The sequence below is a fragment of the Pteronotus mesoamericanus genome, unplaced genomic scaffold (genome assembly GCF_021234165.1).
Source record: "Pteronotus mesoamericanus isolate MK-2021 breed Mesoamerican mustached bat unplaced genomic scaffold, CSHL_Meso_final contig_502, whole genome shotgun sequence".
NCBI classification, from domain to species: Eukaryota; Metazoa; Chordata; class Mammalia; order Chiroptera; family Mormoopidae; genus Pteronotus; species Pteronotus mesoamericanus.
In genome coordinates this window covers 4,800,557-4,828,120 of record NW_026555187.1, presented here as the reverse complement: position 1 = coordinate 4,828,120, position 27,564 = coordinate 4,800,557, and the positions used below count along the sequence as shown (strand labels likewise).

The window sequence follows — 27,564 nt, the reverse complement described above, 5'->3', positions numbered from 1 at the left end:
CACCTACCCTCCCGTGGGCCTGCCTGGTCCAAGGTCCAACTTGGCCCTGAAGAGCCAGCAAAAGACCCCTTCTAGAGGACTGTGCACCCTTGAAGGGTAGGATATGAGTCTGTTTCTAGGAGGAGAGATGACACCTCCCAATAACCAACTGTACATGTGTTTTATTTACTTTTTTTAAAGAGCATGTTACCATTGTTACTTATCTTTTCTTATTTGATCTCCATGTAAACAATAACCAGGAGCCAACACAGTTCTCCTTGTACATTGCAAAATGGGTCATTTGATCAAATGCAGGGAATGCCACAGCCTCTGGGACGCCACAGGACCCCAGATAAATCGCAGAATCCAGAGGCTGGTTTAGAAAAATGTCCCCTTTGAAATAAAACCCGACAAGAATCCACACAAGCGGCTGAGGCCAGCCATCTGTGGAATTCTTTGTCGTCACGGATCCACCCGGGAAGCTTTGTGTGTTCCTAATAAGATGGGTGTTTCCCAACTTTCAGCAAAGGACAGAGGGGGCTGACCTAGGAATGTAAGCTACGAAAATAAACTGCAGTCTTGGAAACGCTCACATGTCTGCAGAGGAAGTGTTGTAATACCAGCTGCTTTAGGTAACTAGTAAGAAATCTCGCACGCCAGACACCGGAGGGAACGTGATTAGCAGTGGTCTGTCAGCCTGCTACAGGCGCGGGCTGTGGGTCAAAGGTCCTGATGCCAAAGGACAGTTCCAAGCTACTTGGGATCCTGTCTACACTGAAGGAGGAGGATGCGCACAGCACCCAGCTCTTAGGCCTGGTGCCAATATGCTTTTAGAACACCCGTCTTGGGCCTAACTCTGCATCTGTTAAAGCGCCTTCTGTCCTGCAGGTCTAACCCACTCATTCCCTATTTACTCACCGCCCCCTTCCCCAAGGAAAATAGCACCTTGGGTAAAGAGTTTGGGCCACTGTGCCCTCATGGTGTCCCAGGCGGCACTGTAAGCGCCCTCAGGCTGGACCTTGCAGAGGAGGAAAGGAAGCCTCTGAAATGGCCCGGATAAGGAAGAGTGCCTGGAACTGCGGGATGTGCACAATAACTTGTCCATTTCTGCCGACTCAGATGACACCCCCACCCGGACCGATCCGCGGGGCAGCCACCAGGAGGGAGGCCGCGAGCCTGTAGCCAGGACCCTGAGGTCCAGACCCTTAGAGGGACCTGCCCAAAGTCACACAGCTAGTTAGTGACGCAACCAGCAGGCATGGCTTCCATGGCAGGGTGTCGCCCTTGGCCAAGCGTTGGGTCCCGGGGGAGGATGAAGTCGTTCTGAGAAGGAACCAGCTGCAGAGGAGGCAGGGACAGGCTCGTGCCTTACCTCGGAGAGGCGCCTTCCTCCAGAAGCCGTCTCGGACCTCCACGTAGTCGTACCAGCACAGGCGGCTGCGGTACAGGTCCATGGCCGTGAAGTTGAGAATGATCTGGGGAGAAGGCAGGAGGGGAAGGGTGATGCTGCTGCCCACACCTCGCAGCCCCACGACCGATGCCCCACTTTGGTGAGGCGGTTTGCTGTGGGTAATAAATAGTTCAGGGTTTCAAAAAGGAGTTTCTGGCACAGCATTGTCGCTCCTCCCCAGCTGTCCGTCTGCTTCGGTCGGCCTGCTTCCAGCCTCCCCAGCCAGTCCTCACTGGAAACGCATGGCCTTGGGAATGTGCGCACGAGACCAGCTGGCTCCCTGCACCGATTCCCTTAGTGAGGAGCCATTGCTTCGGGTCACACCCAGCTCTCTTTGTGCTCAACTTGAATCAGAGAAATCATGGTGCCTTACAGGGAAGCTGGGTGAGAGGGGCCCAGGTGGCATGTGGGCCTGGGAGTCTGAAATGGGAATGAAGAGTCTGGAGGGAAGAGGCAGAGCCTCCATCATGACGTTTATTCAACACTGACTCTGGGCAGGGGCCATGCCAAGAGTACAAGAAAATCCTTCCAGATCTGCTTCCTTCTCGTGAATGAGTTTAAGGTACACCCCCGTCAAGGAGCCTAGAGCTTAGAGGGATAAAACACATGCATGGAAAGATCACAGAGTGGAAAAGCTCAGGCTCCAGTCACGCGGACCTGGGTTTGAATCCCCCTCTGCATTTCCTGCTGCGAGTCCTCAGGTCAATCACCCAGCTTCCTTGAAGCCCCGCTGCCTCGTGTGTAAAGTGAGGAGGAACATCTCACTCAACACGCTCCTCGCTCCTCGCAGGGCAGGCACTGCCTGAGGCACCATCCACTAAGGAGTTCATTTTAGCCTCTGAATGCATCAAACGTTCACCTAATCCTGGAGGAACGTCTGACTCCCTGCTAAGTACCAACTGTCCCAGCAGGTGGGCACATTGATAGGCAGAGAAGTACCCATTTCTGGAGGGAAGCTGCTCCCTTAGTAGTTTCCAGACTGAGCCCCAAAACCTGTTGTACATTCTCTGTCCAACAAGCAGAGCCTCCAGAGAACAAGTCACCGTGGCTGGCAAGGTGTATGCATGGGCACGCGATGGCCCCAGGAGCTCACCAGCTGGGCGCCCTGTTGGAGGAGAAGGGGACCAGAAGGTCTGTCTCCCCTCTGGATCACTGCAGAGTCACAGGGAGACACAACGAAGAGGCGGGAATGGAAAAGATCCCAACGCAGGCGCTGGCCATTGCTGCCTGCAGCCCATGCCAATGAGCGACCTGCGACCTGCGGCCGGTCCAGAGGAGCTTCTGGCTCCCAGTCCCTTCCAACACTGACCCGTGAGAACGCTCGGTGATTTCATTACCCACCTAGATCAGCGATTTTCAGTGGGTGCGCCACAAGAATTTTTCAAACATGCAATACCTGAATATTTAGTCAGGGGCACTGACCTCTTTTCCCTTTGATTGTCAAGCAAAAAAATGACAACAGCCAACACAACAATAGACATCTGTTGTGAATGAATAAAAATTGTACCTATTTTTTTCTGTCAGACCAGCAAAAAATGTATTTTTGGTGTGTCAGAGAATTTTAATTTTAATTTTTTTAAATATTTATTTATTAGATTGAGGGAAAGGAAGGGAGAAAGAGAGCGAAACATCGATAGGAGAAACATCAATAGTCTGCCTCTTGTATGTGTCCCAACTGGGGACCGTGCCCCTGTCCCCAGACCAAACCCACAACCTAGGCGCGTGCTCTGGCTGGGAATTGAACCAGCAAACTTTCACTTTGCAGGATGATGCCCAACCAAGCCGCACGGGTCTGGGCGGGATTTTAGTCATTAGTTTATGTGTGCCACGAGATGAAAAAGGCAGACAATCGCTAACCTAGATGATCCTCCCCATTTCCTGGCCTCTCCAGCCCAAGACCTCCTGGACCTCATCATCCACAGTCTCAAGATCAAGGATCCCACTGTCCGCCCACAGGCCCCAAGCTTCCCTTGCTCACTCCCTCTGTACGTGGAGCCAACAGACCTTCCCGTTCACTAGGACCTTCAGTCCACCAAGCCCACGGCATTTCCACTGCCTCCCACCTCCACGTCCTCCCATCCCTCCTCGCTAGCTGGGACTCACAGGCCACTTTCCTTCTTTTCCTTCGGTCTGTGAGTTTCAGTATGTTTGTGTTTGGGAAGCTTTTATCAGTTGTGGTACTCTGAGATGTAATCGAGTGAGATCATGTTCATGTTCTGCGACATGTACTAAGTTATTCTTGATTAATTATTAATCATCGTCGAGTGTTATTGTGAAAACACAAGTCCTGGCATTTTGAAAAACTGAAGTTAAAAATCTGTTCCGGCTATGGAGCCAGCGTCTCATTACATAATATTCTATCTTTTAGAAAGTGAGCCAATGTCATCACAGAGGAATTTTCATGTACTATGGAATCCTCGGGGCGTAGCACATAGTAGTTACTTAAAAAATATTTCTTGAACAGCATTTTGCTTTTAATGTGTTCTATAGATATACTAGCCCCAGTGTAGAAAGATGCCAGTTTCAAGATACTTGTGGTAGCATTTTTGAAAACTTGGAAAAGTTAAATGAACATCCATCACTAGAGAGCTGCAGGGGTTGTTGAATTATTAAATTAAGGGATGTTGAGTTGGTGGCACTAAGTAGCCATGGAAACTGAGGTAGACCTGCCTGTGCTGACAGGGACTGATGACCACGACTTACCGCTGAACGAAGGGCACGTTATGGAAGACCACACACATACACTCACGTACCCAGAAGGTTCTAGAAGGGCATCCTGAGAGTTACCAATGCTTAGTCACCTCTGAGGAGTGGGATTTGGAGGAGGATCAAGGGGACAATATTCACTTTTTACCCTATTCCTAGATTGTTCAAAATTCTAACAAGCACATGCTGGCTTATATCTAACAACAAAAGTAGCTTTGAAAGAGCTGCTGGACGGAAGAAACGCACAGGGCTGAGTGTGGGCCCTGCGGCCGCTAGGCCCACACCCTGGGCCCCTGCTCTGTGTGGCTTCTCCAGGCTGCCAATCACTTTGCTCAGCAGCTGCGCTACAAACAGCAGCTACTGCCCCTCCTCCTGGGAAACAATCCTGGCTCCGTCCAGGGCAGGTCCGTTCAGACCGTCCAGGGAAGAAACCACGTCGCCCAGCGAGTGGAACCCTGAAGGGCCCACCCAAGACCTACGTGGCAGGAGGAACCAGGGGCTGCCTGGCGCAGGAGGAAGGGACCTGTGCCGCGGTTAGGGGCATCTACAGGGAGGTGCAGCCGGGGCTATATTGAGACCGGAGGTGTCTAATTAAACGTTGTAACAACTTGTCATGTGGAAACAGCTGTGCTAGTGGCAGGGACACTCCCGCTGCCAAAGAAAACCTGGCCAGCCCCACCGCTTCCTGGCTAGTACTCTGGGCCCCTGGCTCGGATGCTGTAAGCTTCAGCATCTTTGTCTGAAAAATGCAGGTGATCCTAATGACTGTGCTGGGGAGCTGGGGGACGGATGGGGACACGGTGCCCTCCACGTGCGGGAAGTCATCCTCATGTTTGTTGGAGGTGCTCAAGGAGGAGCTGGGGAACACATCAGCCTTGGGGACCCACAGTCCGGCTTCAGCCTGGCTCGTCCTTTAACTCCTCTGTGCCTCCATTTCCTTATCTGTATGGCGGTAATGGTGACAGTACCTATCTCATAGGACTGAGGGGGAATACAAGTAATCGCCATCGGTAAGTTAGATTAATCTATGTCAAGTTTACAACACGATCTGACATGTGTCATACACACAACATACATATATGTCCCCCCTACATACAACAGTGTATGCCACTCCATAAATGGTAATTTCACAACTGGAGGTGAGTTTCCTTGAGATAATCTGGTAACTGAAGTCGCTCAGGCCAGGACCCTGGAAGTGAGGGGAGGCGCCCGGGGCCCCTGGGGAGCTGGCCGGGCCTTGCTCGTTTCACAGATGCAGGACAGCGAACGGGGACAGCAGCTGCCGCTGACTGACCTCCCGCTACGTGCCAGGCAGTGCTCTAAGCACGTTGTGTACACAGACTTGTCCAATCCTCATGTCAACCCACTAGGGAGGGGCTACAACCAGGCTCACTTTACGAACAGGAAACGAAGGCACAGAGAGGTTAAGCAGCTTCCAGTAACGACCACCCTGGGAGTGACACCCAGGCACTCTTTCCCTTAAACCGACGCCCTTAACCACAACTCCACGTGGCCTCCTCAGGCCTGTCGATCAATTTGGCCGGACAGCTATGCAAAAACCAAACGTCAACTTTCCCTCCATCCTCAGTGCCTCACGCCCTTCGGTGCCTGGGAAGGGCAGATGGGGGCCTGGCCCAGGCCTTGGTGAGGAGGGAAGGGTCCTCTCTGTCCCCTGGAGGACAGGGGAGGAGGGCAGGGAAGGCGTCACAGGGGAGTAGAATCTGCTGTGGACCCTGAAGACTAGGCAGGGGACCTGGAAGCAGGGCAGGAACAAGGTGGTTTCTGGGAAATCCAAAAGGCATTTTCAGTTTCTACTTGCTTGGCTCCTCTGCAACATATGACCGTGACCTCCCTCGGAAACCACTTCCTGGTCACACAGGCTGACTCCGTTGCTTGGGAAACACAGTAAATCTTCCGCAGGACAGCTGCTCATCACAGGCAATGCAGAGACTGGGGGGCCCTCAAAGAAATCTTCTGAAGTGGCCCTTTGCTTGCACAGTTGTATTGGATAAGTTCACATTTCTGGCAATAAGCTGAGAACTAGGGAGCCAGTGGAAAACAACCTCAGTGGCCAAAGAGATGTCAAAGTCCATCAGCCAACACAGGTGGGTTTATTTAAGGTTTACTGTTGAAAGAGCGTAGACTTTGGAGTCAGGCAGCCCTAGAATGGAACACTGGTTCCACCACGACCGCTGTGTAAACGTGGGCAGATTTACTCACGCCCTTTGTGCCTCAGCTCCCTCATCTATCCAGTAGGGACATCGTACCCGCATCACGAAAGCACTGCGAGGAATACCGAGATCACGCATGTAAGATGCCTGCCACATAACTGTTAAATAATAAAGAGTATCCGTTATTATTGCGTGACGTCACCGTCTTCCGGCTCCGCAGCCTCTGTAGGCTCTTTAAATGCCCTGTCCCCACAGTTCATCTTCAGTTCACTTACAACTCTATAATTCCATCCAGGGCTGGGGGTGGGTTTTATTTTTTGCACTGCTAGGATCATGCATTAATTAACCTGGCATTTTTATCTATAGCTCACATCTCTCCCTGGACCTCCAGGCGGGCCTCTGAAAAAGGACGAAGATTTCCTGGGAATTGTGGAGGAAGCAGGCAGAGGCAAAGAGAGGTTCCTGGGGCGAGGGCATGTGCCCACAAGAGATGAGGGCCAGCCCACGCCAGCCCAGAACAACAGGGGAAGAAGCAGGTCTTGGCCAAGGTGCTGTTCCTGCGCCAACGCTGCAAACCTCCTGAACAGGAAAGGAAGCAACGCTCCATCCCCTGCCCTGCTCCCTGGGGCTGCGGGTTCTCTCATGAACCTTCTCGCCCCCAGTGTCAGGCGCCAGTGTGCACCCAGTTTTGCTGAAATGGGACACATCGTATTGCCAGTACAACCTGTTGTGTCCTAATTTAGGTTCGATGTGATCTTGGGTAAGTTACCTGATTTTTCCCAGTTTGTTTTCTCATATGCAAAATGAGGCTATCATTAGTGTCCAGCCTATAATATTGTTACATTAATCAACATATATTAACACATAGCGCTGGCCAGGTGGCTCAGTTGGTTGGAGCATCATCCCACACACCAAAAGGCTGTGGGCTCGATCCCTGGTCAGGGCACCTGCCTAGGTTTTGGGTTCGATCCCTGGTCAGGGTGTGCACAAGAGGCAACTGATCGATGTTTTTCCCTCACATTGATGTTTCTCTCCCTCTCTCCCTCTCCGCCCTCCCCTTCCTCTTTCTCTAAAATCAATAAACACATCCTTGGGTGAGGACTTAAAAAAAATTAAGATATGACACATAAAGATCTTAACACATGCCTGGCCAACCATATGCTCAATAATCATTCATCATTATTCATACTGTTATTGTCTGCAGTGAGATTTGCAAAGGCTAAAACAGTGAAGGCTCTCAGCAGAGGGATGGAGGAAGCCAGGGCACAGTCAGCACAAAACAGCAAAAAGGACTGCAATTTTTAAGTGAGATTCGGAACAAGAAGAACAAGGAAAGGCTGGGTTCACTTTTGAGGGAGGATGGCAGAACATGAACCGAGAGAGATGACGGGATGACTCGACCCTCAGCAGACGCCTGTCGTTGATGAAATAATCTTCAAATTACAGAAGTAAAATAAGCATCGTCTGGAAAAGGAATGGAAGCTCAGTAACACAGGGGAAAGGTCGGTGAGCACCTCTTTAAGTTAGCTCCTGTGTCTAGGCTCAAAAATGACATCAGAGGACACGCAAATAGCTTGCAGATGCGATGAGTGTCTGTAACCTTGGGAACTCGGAACAAAAGCTCTCCCAGCTTTGGAAGGGGTGCGCACGCAGTGTGTGCGCGTGTGCTGGGAGAAGAGGCTTGGAGTGAATTCTGGGAATTGCAAACCACTGACCTGAATGTCAATCCTCAATTAAGCAGATGGCCTGTGACCATTTGGGGAAGAAACACTTGATTACTAGGGGCCAGCTTGGGGTCAGTTGAAACGAGGCATGTCGCAGATTTCACTTCCTTTTTTTAAAAAGCGAGGATTTACTAATTAGCGGATCAGTGGACTTGATTTGGTGATGCAACCCATCTACCTAGGAGGCATTTGTTAACCACTTCCTGTGACAAGGATACAAAGCCGACAAAGGTGTGCTCATGGAAGAAGCTCACATCCCCCTTAAGCGGGTGGTGAGCTGTGGCTGGACGGTAGTGCCATTAAGTGGTATCACAATAGGTGGGTGACTCTGCCCAAAATCTGTTCATTAATGGGTCAATGTCGGTTCCGAGGGAGATCTTAGATCTGTTTTGAGCCATGTCCTAGTCAACAGTTTGATCCAAGACCAGGCTCTGAAGACCCAGAGGCGCGCTTATCACATGAGCCCACGGCATGATGGCTCCCTGCTGGAGGGTGCAATTCTGGTGCAAAATGCTCTTGAGCGCTACTGGGAGGAACAGGGTGACCAATCATAAAATCTGATCCAGCTCAAGGCTACTCAAGGCTGCAGTAGCACATTCAGTACCAAGGGAAATAGAGTCTTAAAAGTCGACTCTTGGGAGCAATAAAAATGCAAAGGACACACAAGACGGGGTGGGTGAGCGGCCCAGAGTCCATGTGAAAAGCCTGGAACGCATCTCAGACACACTTAGACAAGTGCCCGGCGCGCGGTGCGTGTCATCTGCGAGTGAGCCTTCGTTCACAGCTACTAGGGGAAGCCACTCCTGGCTGCGGTGCTGCGTCATTCTTGTGAGGTGGATGGGTTTACGGCCCCCAGATAGGCCACTCACAGCCACACTGACCGCGTGCGGCCCTCGCAGAGGAGGGGACGCTCAGTTACCTTCTCCCCAGGTGTGACGGAGATGCGCCATACGCAGTGCATGTGGGCGGAGTAGCCATTGGGGTACTCAGGAGAGGAGAAGTTGCCTGTGCTGTCCTGTAGGGTTTCTCCGCAGGCTGTCAAGGAAAGGAAATAACTGGGGGGCTGGCTGCAGGGGCTCAATCCCCCCAAATTTCTGGCTTCCCCGCCCTGAGCCCTGGCACCCTTGCAGGAGAGGAAAATGGCTGAGGACGGGGGGCATCTGGGGTGGTCCTGTCCCTTTAAGATCCACCTCCTTCTCAGAGATAAGCTCACACAGTCCTACCTCTCCACCTAGTCCTGCAAGATGCCCTGTTGTCAAGGCAACTAGGATCCCAAGTTAAGGTCAGGTTCCTTTGGTGGTCCTCACTCTTCCTCACTTCCTGAGACTTGCTCTGCTCTCCCCACTGCCTGCGCGTGGTGCCCCTCACACACCCAGATCCTCAGAAGGTGGGTGGCTCATCATGTGATCCTAGCCCCAGTTCGGTCCGTAACTCGAACACTGGCCACCGCTCGGGGCCCCCCCTACCAGGCCTCCTCTAAGACTCACAGCTCTGACCTTCTCGGTCCCAGGGCCTGGCCTCTGCCTGCCTGGGGCCCTGCCCTCCGCTCCACCCCGGCCCGTCCCTCCCTGCCCCGACCTGGGCACTTGTAGAGCTTGCGGGCCTGGGCGATGTCCCCCTTGCTGAGCCGGGTCCTCTGGCCAATGGGAGGTTTCACACCATTCACCTCGTACTTGGGAACAATGGTGTCCAGGAAGATGCCCCTGCGGAGGACGAGCCGGACCTGGGTGAGGACCTGGCGGAAGGAGGGCAGGCGCGCCTGTGCGCACCCAGGGCCGCGACCCTGCCAGAGCCCAGACATTCCTCAGCGGGGTCAGGGACGGGTGGAGACATCTCACCATGTCATTATGCTGCCCACTGACCAGCAGCCACCCTGCTCCGTGGCAGCCACACCACAGGAGGCTGGGGGAGCCCCAGGAACACTTTGGGAGGTCGGGAACACAGGCCCAGGATGCCCTGGGGACCCACTGGTGCCCAGCTCAGTCTGGCCCTGACTCCCAGCACTAGGGAGCTCTGGACGTGTCTCCAGCCCCACCCAGCCCCTGTTCCTGCAGCTCCTGGGCTGATTCGGCCCTGGCCGCGCTTTTCCCAGGATGACCCAGTGCCAATGCTTTATCCCGTTGGCACGGCTGCTTCTGACAAGGCCAAAGGGCAAGTTCCACTGTGGCCAGACCAGACCCTGGGGACAGACCCGCCAGCTCCCGCCTGACCCATCAGTGTCTCCCGTCCTAGTTCCTGCCTTCGAGAGCCTGGGTGTTGCCATCTGGGAGGAGGAGAGGCAGGCAGCCCTCCACCTCCCCAGGGCTCCTGACTCACACTGGCTGGGTGGGACTCAGCAGGGGGTGGGGAGGGATGTGGTGGGAAATGTCTGGGGTGGGGGGCTGTGGGGGTGGGGGCAGGATGACCTCACCACCCCTCCTTGGTCTCTGTCCCCCAGGTCTGGAGGCAGAGGAACGAGTCTGGAAGTAAGAGAAGTAAGACTGTGGAGCGGGGGCAGGCGGCTGCCCGGGGCAGGGCAGGCGGGAGACGGAGGATGAGGGGAGAGCCAGGCATGGAGAGGGCCTGAGCGGAAGAAGCGTGGGGAGGCCAGGCCGGTTCCCACGCTAGGCTAACAGGAAGCTGGGGTGGGGGAGGCGGGCCCGCAACCTCCAGGTTCCGGCTCTGACTTTGGGGACCTGGGCCCAGGATAAAGAAGAGGAGGTGCGTATGTGCTAGTGAGCGGTGAGGGGCTGGTCCAGGGCGGGAGCCAGGTTTTGTGTAAATTAGCCAGTTATGAAAAAGGCAGACAGATGACACGAGGGTGCTCCCATTAGAAAAACGTGTCCCCCTTCAGTTTTCAGAGGAGGGATACCCTTAGTCCTTCGGGCGGACACCGCTCCAGGGCCACCGCGCAGCACGGCTCGCAGAGCGGCTGCATTTCAGCCTCATGGCGCCGTCAGCGTGCACAGCTCTGGGAGAGGAACCCAGGCCCTGTGAGTCCTGGCCCTGCCATGGGCCCACGTACAAGGGGGCGGCAAAACAGGCAGCACCCATGGGTCCTCTGTGGGGCGGGGGCTGCGGCTGCCCAGGGCCCTCTCTTATCCTCGCTGACTACCCAGCAGGGCAGCGTGGTGCAAAGTGGGAGGCCCACACTGGACAGAGCTGGGCAGGGGCCTGGACCGTCCCTCACCTGGAGAACGTGTTCCGGGCGTAGTGCATGATGCTGTCGAAATCGTAGGTCTCCCCCAGGGACTCCACCTCTTGGACCTCCATCTTCAGGAAGTTATACTCCTGCCCTGGGAAGACCAGGAAAAAGGGTGTGGGGGGTGGGAAGGGCAGGTCTGTGTGGGATGCAGGGTGGGAAACAGGGTCCTCCCTGTACCTGAGAGGTGCCCCCCTACCTGAGGGTCCGGGGGGGCAGCCAAGGGAAGCCTGGGGGAGGGGCAGGCCTCTAGAAGAGTGTCCAGCAGAGGGGAGGGGTGAAGGAGGACTTGCCGCAGGGAAGGCCCGAGGGAGTATGGAAAGGAAGCACCCATTTCTAGAACCACAGCCAGATGAAAGCGGTGAAAAGTGGAGGAGGCCTGGGAGAGAGGGAGGAAACAGGAAGGGAGGGAGGCAGTGCAGCTAGGAGAAAGGGGAGAGAACCCTCAGCGGGAAGAAGAGTCAAAGAGAAAGATTAGGCAACAGTGAAGAGAAAGGCGGGGGCATCATGGGGAGGTGGGCTGACCCCTTCCCAAGCCCCATCCTGAAGACCAGCTGGGTTTTGGCTGCTCTGGGTCCCTGTGTGCAGGACCTGGACCTGTGAGGGCACGGTCTGGACCAACCAGGGCCCTGGGCAGGGCTGGGATCAGATGATCCCAAAGGTGATGGCTGGAAGGAGAGGCTGTTGCCCCAGCAGGGGCCTGGGAGAGGAGGCTGGGGCAGGAGCCACGGCGCCCCGCCCCACCCCACCCCCTAGGGTCGAAGTGCATACCGGGCTGGATGTTCTCCCGCATGATGGAGACATGGCGGTCCCGGTCGGGCCGCGTGTGCTCGTGCCAGAAGCCGATGACGTGGCCCAGCTCATGGACTACGATGCCAAACTTATCACAGTTCTTGCCGATGGAGATGGCCTGCGGGCCCCCGCCACGGCGACCCACGTAGGAGCAGCACCTGGAGGGCGGGGCCAGCTCAGGGGGGCGGTCCCGAGCTGGGGGAGTGCATCCACTCAGGGGCCGGGCTAGGCTGCCAGGGGGGCGGGGAGCAGAGGGGAGGGGGCGGGGCCTGAGCGGACGGCGGGCTGTGAGCTGGGGCCACAGCCACAGCTGGGGTTCCTGGGGAGATACCCCGAGGCAGGAGGGAACAGATGACCCAGGGCTGTGCCCAGATGGGGCAGCTGGAGTGCCCGGGGCAGAACGTGGGGTCGGGCCATGGCGGAGGGTGCAGTGCCCAGGGGCCCCTGCTCACCCGCATGGTCGATAGGTGAACACAATATAGCTGTCCTCGTCAGTGCGCTCCAGGAAGGTAACGCAGGTATGCTTCTCCCAGTGCCTCATGGCCTGCCGGAAGACGGCCCTCTGGCTGCCTGCCAGGGCGGGAGAGGCCAGGCTGTCGCCCTGTCCAGGTGGCCTGCCTCCACCCACCGCTCAAGAGTTGCCGCCTGACAGGCAGACGGTACTGCTCTTACCAGGAGGCAGGGCAGGGCTGGGCTCACCTGTGAAGTTTCCCCCAATGACAAAGGGGATGACCCCATCAGGCCACACACGCTCAGGCCTGGACGTCGCTGCCCGCCGGCTCCGGGACCTGCCTCTCCCCCTCCCTGGGCTTCTCCTCAGAGGCTGCCCGCTGGCGTGCTGGCAGTTGCGCACAGAGGAGTTTCCTGGAATCCAAAGAATGAGACATTGGCAGCAGGTGAACAAAGGAGGGGTGGGGGAAACAATTTATAATCAATCCTCATTCTGGGGGATTCCATATTTACCCACTCATTACACTTTATCTGTAACTGCAAATTGGTGCCCTTAGCTTTTCTTTTTAAAAGTGTGGATGAGACAATTTTATTTGAAATTTAACTTAAAACGGAGTTCAACAGTAGAGAGTTATCCACCATTTAGACCACATCTACATTTACTTTTATAAATAATACTTCTTGTTTATCTCCTAGATTGAGGTTCATTGTTTTTATTTGATTTGCAACTTCTAGGGTTAAACATTTATTCCACCCCTCCCCTTTTTGTTTGGTTACTCAGTTTTCATAGGCATTTAAGATAATTAAAAATACGTAACTGAGAGTCTAAAAAGAGCAAAGCACCATATTAGATTCTTAGAGTGATTCAGCTATGACGAAGACTTTGATTTTGTCATTAGGGAGTATGCACTACACGAGCTGATAGAGGAAATGAGACAGGTACACAGGTAATTTACGAGTTAGGAGGTATAAACACCAGTCTCGGCGTGGCTGCTTCTGTACCCCCAGTTCCCTCAGCTGCCGTGGTCACTCGCAGACTGCACGGAGCAGTGAAAACTGGAGTCCCCAGCGCACACCTTCCCAGCCGAGGCTGCTTCAGCTCTGCTACGTAAACAAGTATGTTTTTCAGTCTACTTAGTACCATGTTTTCTGCATTTTTGCACTTTTTCTGTTGGTGATTTTGCTGTTTAAGATGGCTCCCCGGCCCCACCCACCCCGCCCTGCAGTGAACTGCTGTCTAGTGTTCATATGTGCAAGAGGGCTGTGATGTGCCCTATAGAGAAAATACATGCGTGAGATAAGCTTCGGTCGGGCCTGAGTCATAGTGCCGTTGGCCATGAGTTCAACGTCAATGAATCAACCATCTATTACAAAGGTGTCTGTAAACAGAAATGCACATGAGACAGGGCCACGCACTGAGGAGTTATGAAAATTTTGTGACCAGAGGCCCGCAGAAACTTAACCATCTTTCTCCTAGGAGTAATGGCTCAGTGTTGGCTAATTCAGGGTCCTCGGTGACTTTATAGAGACTGTAAGGTTATTCTGCAGCTCCCTTCACAGCTACCACAAAGAGACAGGGTGGCCTGAATGGACAAGGAGAACGATGCTGCACTCTCCTCCTAGGAACTGTGGGGACGTGTGCCTGGGAAATGTCCCCTCCTCACCTGATAAACCTTCGTACTGGTGTTGCATGCATAACTTGGTATTTCTTTAAGTATGCTCAAATACATGTTTTCGTTTGACTCAGGAGCTCTTTGGGACAAACTGGGTGAGTGTCACTATCTACGTTTGACAGATGAGGAAACTAAAGCCAAAGACTTGCCCAAAGTCACGTGGTGGGTCAATGGCAGCCCAGGGACCCAGCTCCAGCATTCTGCCCTCCCCCTGTACCATGTCTGCCAGTCCCCGCTAAGGTCTAGCAAGCCTTGCCCGTTACCAAACCCCAGGTCACCCCCCAGTGCCGGCTGCTCTGTGGGGCAGTTTGGCCCTCATGCCAAAGGCTGCTGGTGCCAGGGTCCTTCCTCCTGATGGACAAGACAACTGCCTGGTGCCACCAGAGTGGGCCCAGAACAAGCCCCACGTGCGCACCCGCACCCTGTGGCAATTGGAGAGCTACCCGTGGGCAGGACCATGCTCCGGGGCAGTGAGTGGGCTGGACAGAGCCGAGCTATCCCAGACCTCGTTCTTCCCATCCCCTCGCCCATTCACAGTGCCAGGTGCTTGGACCACCTCCAGTGCTAAGGAGGACCCATCCCAGACCTTGCAGAGCTTCGACTCTGGTTGGGAAGACAGGCACGCACACGAGTCGCTGCAGCGTGGTGCAGCGAGCGAGGCGCTGCCCTGTCCGTGCAGAGCAGGGAGGGCACGGAAAACGGCAGCACAGTCATGTCTTGGGGGCTGTTGGTGAAGTGGTCACAAGGGAGGCTCTTAAGACGGGCCTTAAAGGCTGCAGAGAAGCTTGCAAAGTGGAAGCCGAAGAAAAAGCCAGGAGGGACTGCAGTGCTGAGGGAAGGGCCCCGGACTGGGAGCGAGAGGCTCGGTTCCTGCCCCAGCTCCGCCACTGACTGGCTTTATGATTTTGGGCCAGTCACGAGACCGCCGTGAACCTAAGTGTCTGTATCTATAAAGCGAGAATTGTCCTGACACAGACCTTTGAAGGTGGTTGGGGACAGTCAAGTTATATAATGCCTTTGAAAGTACTTTGTAAATTGTGCGCAAAAAGAATGGCGGTTCTTAGCTCCTGGGAATGTCTGCACTTGCCGCTCCTCTAGGGGAGGGAGAAAGATGCCACAGAGAAGACAAGCCCTCACACTGGGTTCAAGCTCACAGCCTCGGTCCCAGGAAGCCGGGAGGGTCCCTGTTTCTCCAGTTCTGGAACCCATTTCTGGGACATGGGAGGGCCAGTCCGTACCCGGTGCGCCTGCAGCTTGGACGGAAGACCTGCGGATCACACGCTGTCTGAAATCCGAGGCCTGCTGCACCTGGAAGGCCCTCAAATCCTCCTCGTCCAGGGCGATGTCCCCGAGGAAGGCAACTAGAGAGAAAACAAGAGGCCAGGGGCTGAGTTAGTCCTCCCGTTCAGCACTGACAGCCGCAAGCCCCCACGGCAACTTTACTCCAAACCCTGAGGCAGAAGGGCAGCGGGTCCGTCTCTGGGGATCCCTTGGGAGACTCGTGCTTCCTTCTCAGTTGGGATCCCGACAAAGCTGATGCCCAGCCCCTACCAGACCATTAGCTCCAGAAGACACAGTCACATCATTGATTCCATCGTTCTTTAGCATTAGTAAGTACCCACCGGGGGCCAGGTACCACTCCAGCGATTAGCAAGAACAGATGAGGTCCCTGCTTGTGCGGAGCTACCCTTCAACAACACGCAAGTAAACAGATACCAAATTCAAGAATCCCAGGCAGTGATGGGTGCTATGAAGAAAACAGGAGGTCAGGTGACAAAGTGTCTACTTTATGGGCCCATAAGCTCGGCACTGTGTCAAACACGTAGTACTCACTCCACAACATGCCGTTTGTTATAATGAGGGGAGGCCAGGAATAAGAAGCGGGACAGATAGGAACTTCCGGAAACCAGGACACGTGACGGGAGCTTCCCAGCCAGGAGGAAAGGTTTATTGGCGCTCAAGCCACCTCTCCTCGAAGTCTCAGGGTCCCTTCAGGAGGAAGAAAGGGCTGGAGGAGAGCTCCCAGTAGGCGGTTTTGATTTCTGAAGCTGGGGGAGGTGTCTCTGGAGAGATGGGCCAAGCAGTCTATCTGCTCTTTTGAGAAGTTGGGAGCAAGCGGAGACACAGGCCGCAGAGCCGGGCGCCCTGGAAGGAGCTCGAGTGCGAGCTTCATGCAGAGCCGGGGGCGGGGGGTGCAGGAGGCGGAGCGGAGAGCAGCTCCCCCCTGGAAACATCTGCTTCTCATCCCGGGCTTCCCAGGCCTGGCGGGCAGCACGGCACGAGTTGTTTTAACCTTGAGGCCTTGCACACGCACAGGTTCCTCCCCTGCAGATGGCCAGCTGGGTGGATGCACACACACACAGAGTCAGACCCATGGGGACAGACAGAGGGTGACATCCACACCTACGCCATCAAACAGAGCTCCTCTAAGTCACAGAAACATCCCTGCACACGCGAGCTGTGCCCACACTGCCCTGAGAGGTAGGGGCACGGGACAACGCTTGTCCGAGTGATGTATCATGGTGATATTCTTTGGGCCCGTGGACACATGCTCACAGACCCTCACCCTCCGGTAGCTGTGACCTAGAGGTGGATCCACAGGATGTGGGAGTGACTCCGGCAGTCATCTAGGCCAACGCTCCCTTTTACAGATACGGAAACTGAGGCCGTGAAATGCAATGATTTCACCAAGACCAGGCTGCTAGGCACTAGGCAGGCTGGGTTCAGAACTCACGCCTCCTGCTCACCGTCCAGTGCTGCCTGCACTCAAGTTCACTACTTCTGTAGAAGTCATATTGTAAGTATGTACACACAAAAATAGCCTCTCAGACACACTCCTCCACCAAAACACACACACACACACACACACACACGCACACGCGCACACACACACACAGAGTCACAGACAGTCCTAACAACACACACGCACAAGCTCCAATGCACACTAACCCACAGCATGTTCCAAACCCATCAAGCCAGGAACAGCAGCAGTAGTAACATCTTACGTAAATGTCCGCTGAAACTGATGTGGCATTTTCTAGTTGACCAAGTACTTTCACGTTAATGAATTCATTTAATCCTGGCCACCGGGTTCATGTCCGTTAAGCCGCACTGCAGCCACGCATCTGCCTAGGAGTATTCCACTATAAATTATGGAAACAGAGCCCGGCGGCTAGATTCCAGGCCACCTCCCTTCCTTTAGAGATGAGAATACTTGGGCCTAAGAGGGGAAATGACTTGCCCAAGGTCACCAGCCAGTAAATGGGCCAGTACCTCTTCCACCACATGAAAAAGATCCTCTTACTTAACACGTTACCCTTCGGTGGCCTTGGCCCAGCAACCGACGGGACAGCAACAGAAGACACTTCTCAGCTGATGCAAAGAAAAGTGGCCTTCTCAAGGACAAGGGATGGGAGGTGCATCCCAAGGAGGCAGTGGGGCGTCTCCACATGCCAATCTTCAAACAGGCACTCCCAGAACACACAAACACCCCCACACCTTTGCACACGTGGCGCCTTTGCAGATACTGCACTTCCAGGCTCACGCACCCACGCCCACAGACATCACCATTGCACACGTGGCTGGACATTTAGATTCCCCTTTGGACATAGCAGCAAAGAGCAAGGTCTTTGGAATCAGACAGATCCATCTTTGAAGCCTAACTTAGCTACTTCCAGCTGACAAGTCAAAGAGACTCTTCCAACCCTCCGTTTCCAGCTCTCCGCTCTCTGAGGGCACACTGCTCCACCCACGGTGGCCTCTGGCCGAGGGAAGCCCCGAGTGCTCGGCAGCAGAACCCCGGGCTGCGCTGGCCGGTGCGACCAGGGCACAGAGGAGGGCCGGGCGAGTGGAGGGCTGGCGGCAGAGCGCATCTGTGAGCCGGCGCCCTGTGGTGGGGATGTCATGACGGAAGAATGCGTGGGAACCGTGGGTTGGAGAGCCTTATGGCCCAGCTGGGCCTGAGGGCCCTGCCCGTTTGGGATTCCCCCTGGGGACTCCAGGGGGCTGGATGCTGTGGAGTCAGGACTCCCTTCCTTATGTGGGAAAGGCCCTGGGGTCAGGGGTAGGGGCAGGGTGGTAGCTATTTTCAACATGGAATCAAGTTTTTGTTTTGTTTTCTGGCCGTACACCAGCCAGGAGCACTCATGGCTGCTCCATGGCCAGATCCCAGGGGTAGAAGGGGACAGAAGGGAGCCCACCGGTCCCCATGTGCCCATCCTTCAGGCTGGCCTCTTGACCTCACAGTCCCCTCCCCTGGTGTGTCGCAAGGCACCTCCTTCTGGGGGGAGGGAGGGGAGCTGTCTGGCGTGAGGAAACCCCAACACCATGCGTACCCAGCATACGCAGGTTCCATCACCAAAATGCAAGCTTCTGGCGGGGGCAGGGCAGGTTCAAGGTCCCACAAGTGTCCGTCTGTACTTAATCGCATATTTGCACATGCGCTCAGGAATACCCATGCGGATAGTTGAAAAGACCTGCCCATAAAGCAAGGGCACATCCACAAACGTGCAAAAACACACTCAATTACCTCCCTATGTAAGCCCCAGACTTTTCACACGCCCAAATAACTGTGCGTGCACACCCCATTCCATAGGCCAGGCCACCACAGGAGAAGGGTGCCTTTAGAAAGAGTGTGTGTGGGAGGGGGTGGATGGACAGACAGACATGCAACATTGGAAAACTGTAATGGTGGGAAATTGTGACCCACCCCACCATTCTTGTGACATTGTTTTTGTGAGTAAGGACTCTGACTAGTATGAAGCTTGCAGATGAACAGCATGTTTGTACAAGAATTCTAGGAACTAACTTCAAAAGATACAGACTCAGGCCTTCAGGCATCCCAGCTCTGAAAGACTTGCTGACCTTCAACCATGGAGCCAGAATGACAAACCAGGATGACATACGCCAGACCATTGCTTTGCATTATCGGAAGGGACTGTGCTCTTCTGCACCTAGAGAACCTTTCAACCTGCTCTCTTGATCTCTTTGTTCTGTTCCCCCTCCCTCCTTATAAAAAACCTCTGCCCCTGCTGAGAGGGGGAGATGGGCTTTGAGACGTGAGTCCCCATCTTCCAGGGGGCCAGCAGGTGAAAATAAACCACTTTCCTTTACACCTGCGTCTCCAGTGTTGGCTTTGGTAGCGGCAGGCAGTCGGACCTGCGTTCGGTGACAGATACAGATAATTAGTCTATCCCTCTGGATATCCTTAGGGGGCCCCTAGTGGCGCGAGGACTAGCCCATTCTACTCCCTCATCCTTCCCCCCAAATCTCTGGAGAAACTAGACTATTTGAGAGTTCCTTCTTCCTGGGGAGTCCTATTGGTCCCGCTTCATCTGGAGCCCAGGGAGACTGTCTTTTCCTCCCCCCTTGGGGCACCTAAAAGAGAAGGTGACTCAGGGAGCAGGGGCATAAGTGGGTAGGTGACTCATGCAGAGTGTCTGGAGGGGGAATGTGGTCTGGCGAGAGGAAGGACTGCTTCTCAGCATCCTGAGCTTGGAAACTATTCCCTGGAGGTCCCTGAAACCCAAGCCTGGGCCTAAGGCTCCTGGGGTGAGGCTGGTGATGGGGGCTGTGAGCTCCTGGCCCGCTGCACCTCCCAAAGCAGGCCTCTGAGCTGCCAGTGCAGCCAAAGGAAAGTCCTCGCTGGCTGGGGAGCCGTCCCATGGCTTCTCCGCTTAGGGGAGCAACTGGGTCCCAATTCCTGCCTCCAAATCTCTCCCAGAGCCCTCAGGGTCACTGCCAATCCTGGGGCAGCTAAATGGAGCTGGGAATCTCAGGGAAGGACCCTCTTGATGGTTGGGCAACTAGCATACAAGAAATCAGGACTTGCAATCTCCTTGGGCAAGCAGAGCGGGGGGCGGGGGGGTCTTGCTGTAACCAGCTCCCAGCACACACACAAAGACCAGCTCGCACCCTGCCCATTGCTCCGGCCTCGCCCAGGAGACCCAGGAACCTCTCTGGGGTATCAGGGGTCTGAATGTTGCCCTTTCTGCCACAGTAACCGTAATTCTGACAACAGCAGCAAAAGGGGACCTCAAATGAAGTGGCCTGACGGTCCTGAGAGAGTGCAGGTGAACCAGGGGAGTTGATTGGGCTTTCACTGGTCCTCCCTAAGAGGAGGAGGAGGAAGAGGAGGAGGGAGCTGAAGAGGATCAAGTGAGCCAGGCGAGTAAGCAGGCACACCGGGTGCACCGAGGGGGAGTACACGCAGCCTCGGAGACTTAGCGGGCCTGCTTCTAGGCCACCGCAATGAACTGACCACCACAACAGAGCGAACTTTTTGGTTTCCCAGTGCCTGTAACAGTTTTGTTTACACTACACTGTAGTCTATTAAGTGTTGTCTCTAAATAACATACATATCTTAATTAAAAATACTTTAATGCTAAAAAATGCCAACCATCATCCAAGTCTGTTGGAAAAATGGCACTGATGACTTGCTTGACACAGGGTTGTCACAAACTTTCAATGTGGAAAGAACGCAGCATCTGCAAAGCACAGTAAAAGGAGGGAGGCCTGGGAAGCCAGCGGCCATTGTCACCTCCAACACCCGGGGGCCAGGGATCCAAGGGGGCAACAGGCAAGGCCTAGGGGGAGACATGGGGACAAGAGCCTGGGGACCTGAGGCTCGAGGATGTGGCGGTGGGGTCTCAAGGAGTCAGGATGGAGGGAGGCAGAGCTGCCCCAGTCACACCCAGGAGGGAGGCCTGATCTGACCCTGAGTCTTGGCCTTGTCAGGCCCTTGGGCTCTCTCAGCCACCCCCAGGCCTGGCCTAGCTCCCCACCAGCCTCACTTCACCCTGGTGGAGAGCTTTCTCCAGAACCCTTGTTTGAAGTTCCAACTCAACGGCCCCACCCTAGCATGAAATCTGAGACTGGGGATAAAGCCCTCAGCCTCCTGCTGCTCTGAAAAAATCACTCCCAGCTTCCAACTAGTAGTGAAATAGATCAGATTGACTTCCCAGCCATCTTTTTAGGCCTTGCCCCTGCCTGCCTCCTCCATGAAGCCCCCCAAACTTTCTAGCCTGCTGTGATCACTGTTCCTCCACCACCACCTTGGGGGCTGCCTTGAGCCTTTGGGGCCTTTCCCCTCGAAGGTGGCACGTATGAATCCCGGTTCGTGCTGCTGGCTACTTCCCCATGTGTTGTCCCCTCCTGGACTGTAAGCTCCCTGAGGGCAGGGGCCATGCCTTACACGTCTCTGTACCTCCCACAACATCAAGCCCAGGGCCTACACATATTAGATCAGTGGAAGGAATAAATGACACAAAGACAGGGTCCAGAAGGCACTCTTTTCCTGAACCCGAGTCCGTGCTCTGAGAAAAGTGAAGTGAGGGTGTGAGGCAGAGGAAACGGGGGTAGACAGCTAACATTTCTTTGGTGCTCGTTTATTATTTATTTGGTGTGTGCTAAGCACTCATCAGTGTTTTCTACACATTCTCACTTTAACCCTTACCATCCCCTCAGTGGAAAGGTGTGTTATCAGTCCACTTTACAGGTGAGAAAAGCGGAGGTCACAGACGCTAGTTAACCTTCCGACGGTGGTACAGCCAGTGAGTTGTGGGTCGGGACTGACAGCCTGCAAAGCCCATGCTCTGTCCACCCAGCCTCATGCCCACCCCAAGCCCAGTGAGTAAGATGACAGCTAACTCCGTGGTTTAGCCACAGCCCAGCAGGGGTGGAGAAAGAAGGGCAGAGGGATTTGGTTTCTCCTCCTCCTCCAAGAAAGGGCTCCTATTCTGCAGTTCGCTGTGATCCATCCACCCAAAGAGGGGTTTCCGGGGGGTCAGGGTTCCAGCAGCCTGCCCCCCAACCCCTTGTGCCATACACAGGCTCTCCTAGGAGCCTAGGAGCCGTGCCCCTGCCTCTGGCTATTTGGGGACAGGCTGAAGTCAGAGGCAGGAAGTTGAGGACAGGTTCTGCTATCCTGTGCCCTGTGTGTTCTCCTCCCAGGCTGCCTGTTCAGGGTCATGGGATCAAGCAAACAGCCGGAGTGCCTGGCCATCTGGTCAGTTCAGGGGCAGGACCCCCCTGGGCCTAGCAGGAGTGAAGGGGTTACACAGGGTCTTCATGTGTAAAGAACACACACACACTCTGCAGGCCTTGACCTCTGCTAATAACCCTCCGGTGCCTGTGGACTGAGAGAGCTGATACACCGGTCTGAGTTCTCTGTGTTTTCCCCTCTTCCCCCAGCTTGGCCTTGGTGGGAGCCCCTGGCCCACAAGGGCAGAGATGAGTCCCCCTCCTGCACTGGCTTCTCTGACTTTGACAGCTGTCTCCTCAGCGTCCTAGAAAGCGGCTGCGCTGGTGGGGACCATGAGACACCCAGGGCGTGTGATCTCAGAGGACCCCTGGAAAAACTTTTCTTCCGCTTGCGTTGCGGGGGAGGCCTCCGGAGACCTGCTCCTTGGAGATGCGGGCCACCCCGTACCCAGGAGACAGATGTGCAGACCCGGGCAGCCCAGATACACACGCTGGAAAACACCAGCGTCTGGAGCCAGACACTAGGGAGAAGAAGGGGAAGGCTCGCGCTCTCTCCTTGCCTGTCTCTCTCTCCCTCCCTCTCTCAGGGGAGTTTTCCCAGAAAAGTTTCCTGAAGGAGGAAAAGCCTCCTTGGCCGCAGGTTCCTCTCGGGACCCAGGGAGCTTACCCCCAGGAATCCTCTGGGAAGACAGGAGGCAGAGGCTTCCACAAGCAGCGCAAAAGTTCAGTCCTAAAAGTCCCCCAAACTTCCCCTCCCTCTTTCCCTCCTTCTTTTGTTCCCCACAGCATTGCCAACCAGGCAGCTCCCGGCTTCCCACACCGGACCGTCCTCCCCCACCCGAACCCCGGCCGCTCGCGCCTCCCGCCCGGCCCGCCCGCGCCAGCACTCGCGCCCCGCAGGCCGCGGGGAGGGGGCGCTTACCCGCCTTGCAGGGGTCTTTGTAGTTGAGGGGCTCCGAGTCGTCCTCCTCGCCCAGGTCGTAGGTGTAGTCGGCCAAGTCCAGAGGGCGCCCGGGGCGCGGGAGCAGCAGCAGCCCGAGCAGCAGCGGCAGCGGCAGGCGGGCCACGCCGGGCATGCTGGCGGCGGCGGGCGCGCGGGCGACGGCGGGCGCGCTGGCGGCGGCGGCTGCGGCGGCGGGTCGCGCCCGGACGCGGGAGCGGGCGAGGGGAAGCGGAGCGCCAAAGGCGAGGGGGCGGCGCTCCCTCCCCGCCTGCCGCTCCCCCCCGCGCTCCCCACCTCTCTCCTTCCCTGCGCCCGCCGCCCTCCTTCCTGTCCCCCGCCCCTCGGCCGCCCGCTCCCGGCTCGCTCCCTTTCCTTCTTTTTCTCCTTCCTTCTCTCCCTCCCTCCCTCCCTCCTTCGCCCCCCCCTTCAGGGAAATGAGCTCGCTGGGGGGCGGGTTTTCGCCGGGAGTTCGGCCCCCTCGGGGTCGGGATCGCGATCGGCCGGCCCCGGCCGCGCGCCAGCTGAGGCGGGGAAGGCGAACACCCGGCCCGCACTGGGAAGGGGCTTGGGCGGCCGGGGCGCGGGACGCGGGCTGGGGAAGGGTGCGCGCCCCGGGATGCCGCCCCCGCCAGCCGCCCTCTAGCGGCGCCTCTCCCGCGCGCGCCCCGCCCGAGCTCCCCACGGTGCGGGACACGTAGTCAGGTCGCTCGCACCGCCTCTTGCTCGCTTCGTTCCTAGGTCCCTGCCCTTGCTTCTCAGCCTGCGTCCCTCGGTCTCTCCCTTTCTCGCTCTCTCACACCTCGGTCCCTGTCCTGGAGTTCTGTCTGCCTCTCGCCCTCCCTCGGGAGACACCACTGGAGGGCGCCTAGAGCCCGTAGATCGCTCCCAGATCCCCACTTCCACCAGCACCCTGGGACGGGGAGAACGGGAAAGCCCCCTTTGCTCCCCAGGGCCCTGCCCTTCCCCTCGCCTGCCCCCACCAAGAGCAGGACCGAGGGTGTCTGGGAGGAGAAAAGGGGGACACCCTTTGTTTTTCAGTCAGGCTGCTTTATTGTTTTGTGATGGGGCCCCCCTGGCCCCTAGGGGCCACCTCTCCTCTACTGGCTCCCACCTCTCCCCACAGCTCCCCTTCTCCAGGGCTGGTCACTATGGGGTGGCAGGCGCAGCTTCCTGTTTGTTTGCCGAAAACCCTTTGCTCAGGGAGCTTTCCGTCCCTTTTAGGCTTCCACAGGTTCTGTGAAGCAAAGAAACACTTTATTTTGTGAGGGAGAGGAACTGGAGGCAGGGGAATGTCTGTGGACCTTCCCTCCCCTGATCTCCCTAGGTGGCGGGCCTCAGTGGCTCCCCCTGGGCCAGGCCAGCTGACAAGGCAAGGTGGCTCAAGCCCTCCTGGGCACTGGTGCCCTGGCGGTTACACCTGCTCACCTGAGGCTCCTAGATGTAGTAGAGGGGCACCTCGCCACACAGAGTGCTCAGGGTGGGACCCAGGAAGCCCAGGCTCCTGGAGGACACTGAGCCGGTATCACGACCCTCCTCCTGGCCCAGCTTCGAGGGAGGCGCTGCAGGCTTGACCTGGAAAGAGCACGTCACCTGGAACCTGGGAACTGAGTTGCTGTCTCACCCACAGCCCTTAATGCAGGACCTCAGGCGTGTCGGTCAACCCCTCTGAGCCTCGGTTTCCTCACCAGTTGACAGGGGCTGTACTGAGGTCAGAAGCCCCCAAGTGGCCGTGGGTTCAGCTGAGACCAGCAGCTTGGTGGTGGGGCGCTGGGGCAGGGCTGGGGAATAGGTGGGGTACGCGTGGCGCAGGTGAGTCTAGAGAGGGGCACTCACCTGGCCGCCCACCAGGAGCAGGGCTTTACAGGTGACACAGAGCCACCGTCTCAAATGCTCCTCCCAGCGGCCCTGGGAGGGAGACAAGCCACTCCTTCTCACGCTCACACCCACCTGGAGGCTCTGCAGTTTCCTAGTGAGAGCCTGAAGGCTGGGGATGCTGTCCGGGGCCATCTTCACGATGTAGCAGCAGGTTCCCACGGCCGGCTTGTAGGCAATCAGGAGCTGGGCACAGGGACCCCCGAGTTCATTCAGGAAGGCCCTGCCTTGCTCGCCCTCTACCCCTTATCCTGAGCCATCTCCCTCTAGGTTGGGCACAGGCAAGAGCCATGTTGAAAGCTGAGGTGCAGGCACATCCACGGGAGGCAGAAGGGCAGGGGAATGAGGAGAGATGCATGTGTAGGGAGTGGCACAGCCGAGGGGTCTAGGAGAATCTGGTCATTGGTCCCCCAGGCCCCAGGTCAGGAGTCCAGGCGTACCCACCCGCTGGTAGTCATACGCGGCGATGCCGGTGGAGCCGATGGGGAAGGTGGCTGTGGTGCCCGCACGCTCGCTCAGGGCCACGCGTTGCTGGGCTTCTGGCCCCGCAATGCTCATCTCTAGGACCTGGGGGAGGGCACAGTGCTGCCTGGCATTGCTCTCCCCACCTGTCCCTTCGGTGCCCATGCCCACCCTCCATCGTTTGTACTTAAATGCACTCAAATGTCCCTTCTTCCCTGAGAGCTCAGAGAGGCTGAGTGGAACCAGGTGCTGGAGGGAGCAGGCTGTCCGCTGTGGGGCGGGGCAGGGGCCTGGTGGAAAAGCCCAGGCCAGGTTTGCCACCTTGCCCCTGCCTCTCTCCTTCCACGAGGTGCCCCTTGCCGCCTCCTCTCCTTCCTCCTGGGCAGTTCGCTATCTGCCCAGCGCCCCCAGCCGGCCTCCCTAACAGGTCCTGCACCCGCTGCCCGCCCTGCCCAGGCCTGCTCACCATCTCAGTGTGTTTCTGGCTCATGTGAAGACCCATAAGCAGGGCCCCTACAATCACCACCACGACGAGGACCACCACCACGACCACGATGAGAAGGCGTTTGAGGTGCACAGGGCAGCACGGGATGCCGAACCGGCCCCGGGGCGCTGCTGAGTAGTCCTGATGTGGTGGGACAGAGAGGGGACAGGTGGGCAGTCATGAGGGCGCCCCCTCTCCTCCCTGCACACCCACACCCTCCCAGGGCTGGGCAGCAAATGCTGTGGACGTGCAGAGGAGGGATAAGATCAGAGGAGGCTTCCTGGAAGAGGTGCCTTGAATCCCAACAGACTCAGAGATGGCTAGAAGTGAGGTCCGGCTTGGAGAGACCCAGAAGAGCCTGTTTCACCAGTAACACCCCCTGCCGTTTCCTCCAGACCCCTGGCTCCCCAGCCATGCCCAGTCCCTCTCCGTACCTCAGGTGGTCCGCGCTCTGTCACATCTCCGCGCCTTTACACCTACCACCCTCCTCCCTGCAGTGCCCCCCTTCTCCACCCAGCAGCTCCTGCTTCCACTTCCGGAGCCAGCTCAAATGTCATTTTCTCTGTGGCGCTTCCTGTGAGCTCCCAGGTAATGGCTCCCTACTCCGTGTCGTCTTCAGCTCTTTCCGCCGACCTCTGAGGCCGTGCTCAGCCCTTGCGCTGGAATCATTGGGGGCCACGCCTCTCCCCCCGAGGGACTCTGTCTTAGCGGTGGATGTCTCTGCCCTAACTCGGCGCCGTTCTAGGTTGGTTGGGTGAATGCATTTGGATGAGGAGACCGGTCAGAGGAGACAGGGCCCACCACCCATGTGCGTGCGCGCTCATACCACACACACAATCGCACTCACCGGCGGGCTCTCCATCAAGACCTCTTTGCTGCCCACGTCCATCTTGCTGCACGCACCTTTCCCTCCTCAACTGCTAATGTGACTAGGGCCTTATATGTGGCAGTAGGCAGAGGGGACAGAGGTGAAGGACCCGGCCCCCATCTGCCAGCTAGCCCTTGGCTTTGAAGCCTGTTTGTTCCTGGCTCTCAAGAACCGAGGCCCTGATAAGCCAGCTGCAAGAGCGCCTAAGGGCCCTTGGGCCTGACACAGGAGTCCTCTTGGCCCCCGCAAGGGCAAAGCTGGGTGAGCTGAGCAAACTTGCCCTTGGGCAATCAATCGGTGCCTCTCCTCATGGTGTCTTCCTGGCGTGCCCGCCTCTCTTGCTGGCACCTGCCCCTGCGGTCCTGTGGCTTTTCTTGTTCTTCTGCCAGGCCAAACCTCTCAGGAAGCCAAGAGCCGGACCCCGTGGGGAGTCCATCACTTTTCCAGACAGAATGTCCCCTCAGCATAGGAATGAGCCCCAGGAAGGGGAGGGAGGAGAGAGTACCTGAGGACCCAGAGAGGGCGCTGCTGAGGCACGGCGGGGGGCTCAACCTGGGAGGGGCAGGTTTCATTTCTAATACCCCACCCGCCCCACCCGCTGTCTCCCAGGCTTCCCTCCTAACCACAGACTTGCCCCCTGCCGTCCTCTTCAGATGCCGAAAGCTCTGTCCCCTCTGGTTACCGATTCCTATTTACCAAGGGGAGGTTTTTCATTCTTTGCTACAGGTTAGTTTGAAACTTGAAGGCTTTTTTCCCCTGCTTTGATTTAATTTGCATTTATTTGATGCTGAATTTATTCCTGGGCCTTATGTTTTTGGTTCTTCGGTTT

The 27,564-nt window shown here is 56.4% G+C and overlaps 2 protein-coding genes across 3 annotated transcripts in view; both read right to left on the bottom strand.

Annotated features, from left to right (window-relative positions):
• BMP1 (bone morphogenetic protein 1) overlaps positions 1–23,220 on the bottom strand; it is a 38,725-nt gene extending 15,505 nt beyond the window's left edge. The window contains exons 1-9 of one of the 2 annotated variants that reach the window (XM_054578959.1): positions 23,029–23,220; positions 15,365–15,487; positions 12,703–12,867; positions 12,456–12,573; positions 11,983–12,161; positions 11,200–11,305; positions 9,609–9,733; positions 8,950–9,065; positions 1,352–1,454 (exon numbers count right to left, since the gene is read on the bottom strand). In XM_054578959.1, coding sequence (XP_054434934.1) covers positions 1,352–1,454; positions 8,950–9,065; positions 9,609–9,733; positions 11,200–11,305; positions 11,983–12,161; positions 12,456–12,573; positions 12,703–12,867; positions 15,365–15,487; positions 23,029–23,182 — 1,189 coding nt within the window. In that variant the 5' untranslated portion in view covers positions 23,183–23,220. The remainder of the gene's footprint in view (positions 1–1,351; positions 1,455–8,949; positions 9,066–9,608; positions 9,734–11,199; positions 11,306–11,982; positions 12,162–12,455; positions 12,574–12,702; positions 12,868–15,364; positions 15,488–23,028) is intronic. The other variant, XM_054578958.1, reaches the window with a different exon arrangement.
• Positions 23,221–24,075: 855 nt separating this feature from the next.
• Positions 24,076–26,870, bottom strand: SFTPC (surfactant protein C). The gene is made up of 6 exons (XM_054578778.1): positions 26,715–26,870; positions 25,850–26,008; positions 25,366–25,488; positions 24,997–25,107; positions 24,475–24,621; positions 24,076–24,283 (listed from the first exon to the last, which is right to left on the bottom strand). The coding sequence occupies exons 1-5, from the start codon at positions 26,754–26,756 to the stop codon at positions 24,484–24,486; spliced, it is 573 nt and encodes a 190-aa protein (XP_054434753.1). The 5' UTR covers positions 26,757–26,870; the 3' UTR covers positions 24,076–24,283; positions 24,475–24,483.
• Positions 26,871–27,564: the final 694 nt, after the last annotated feature.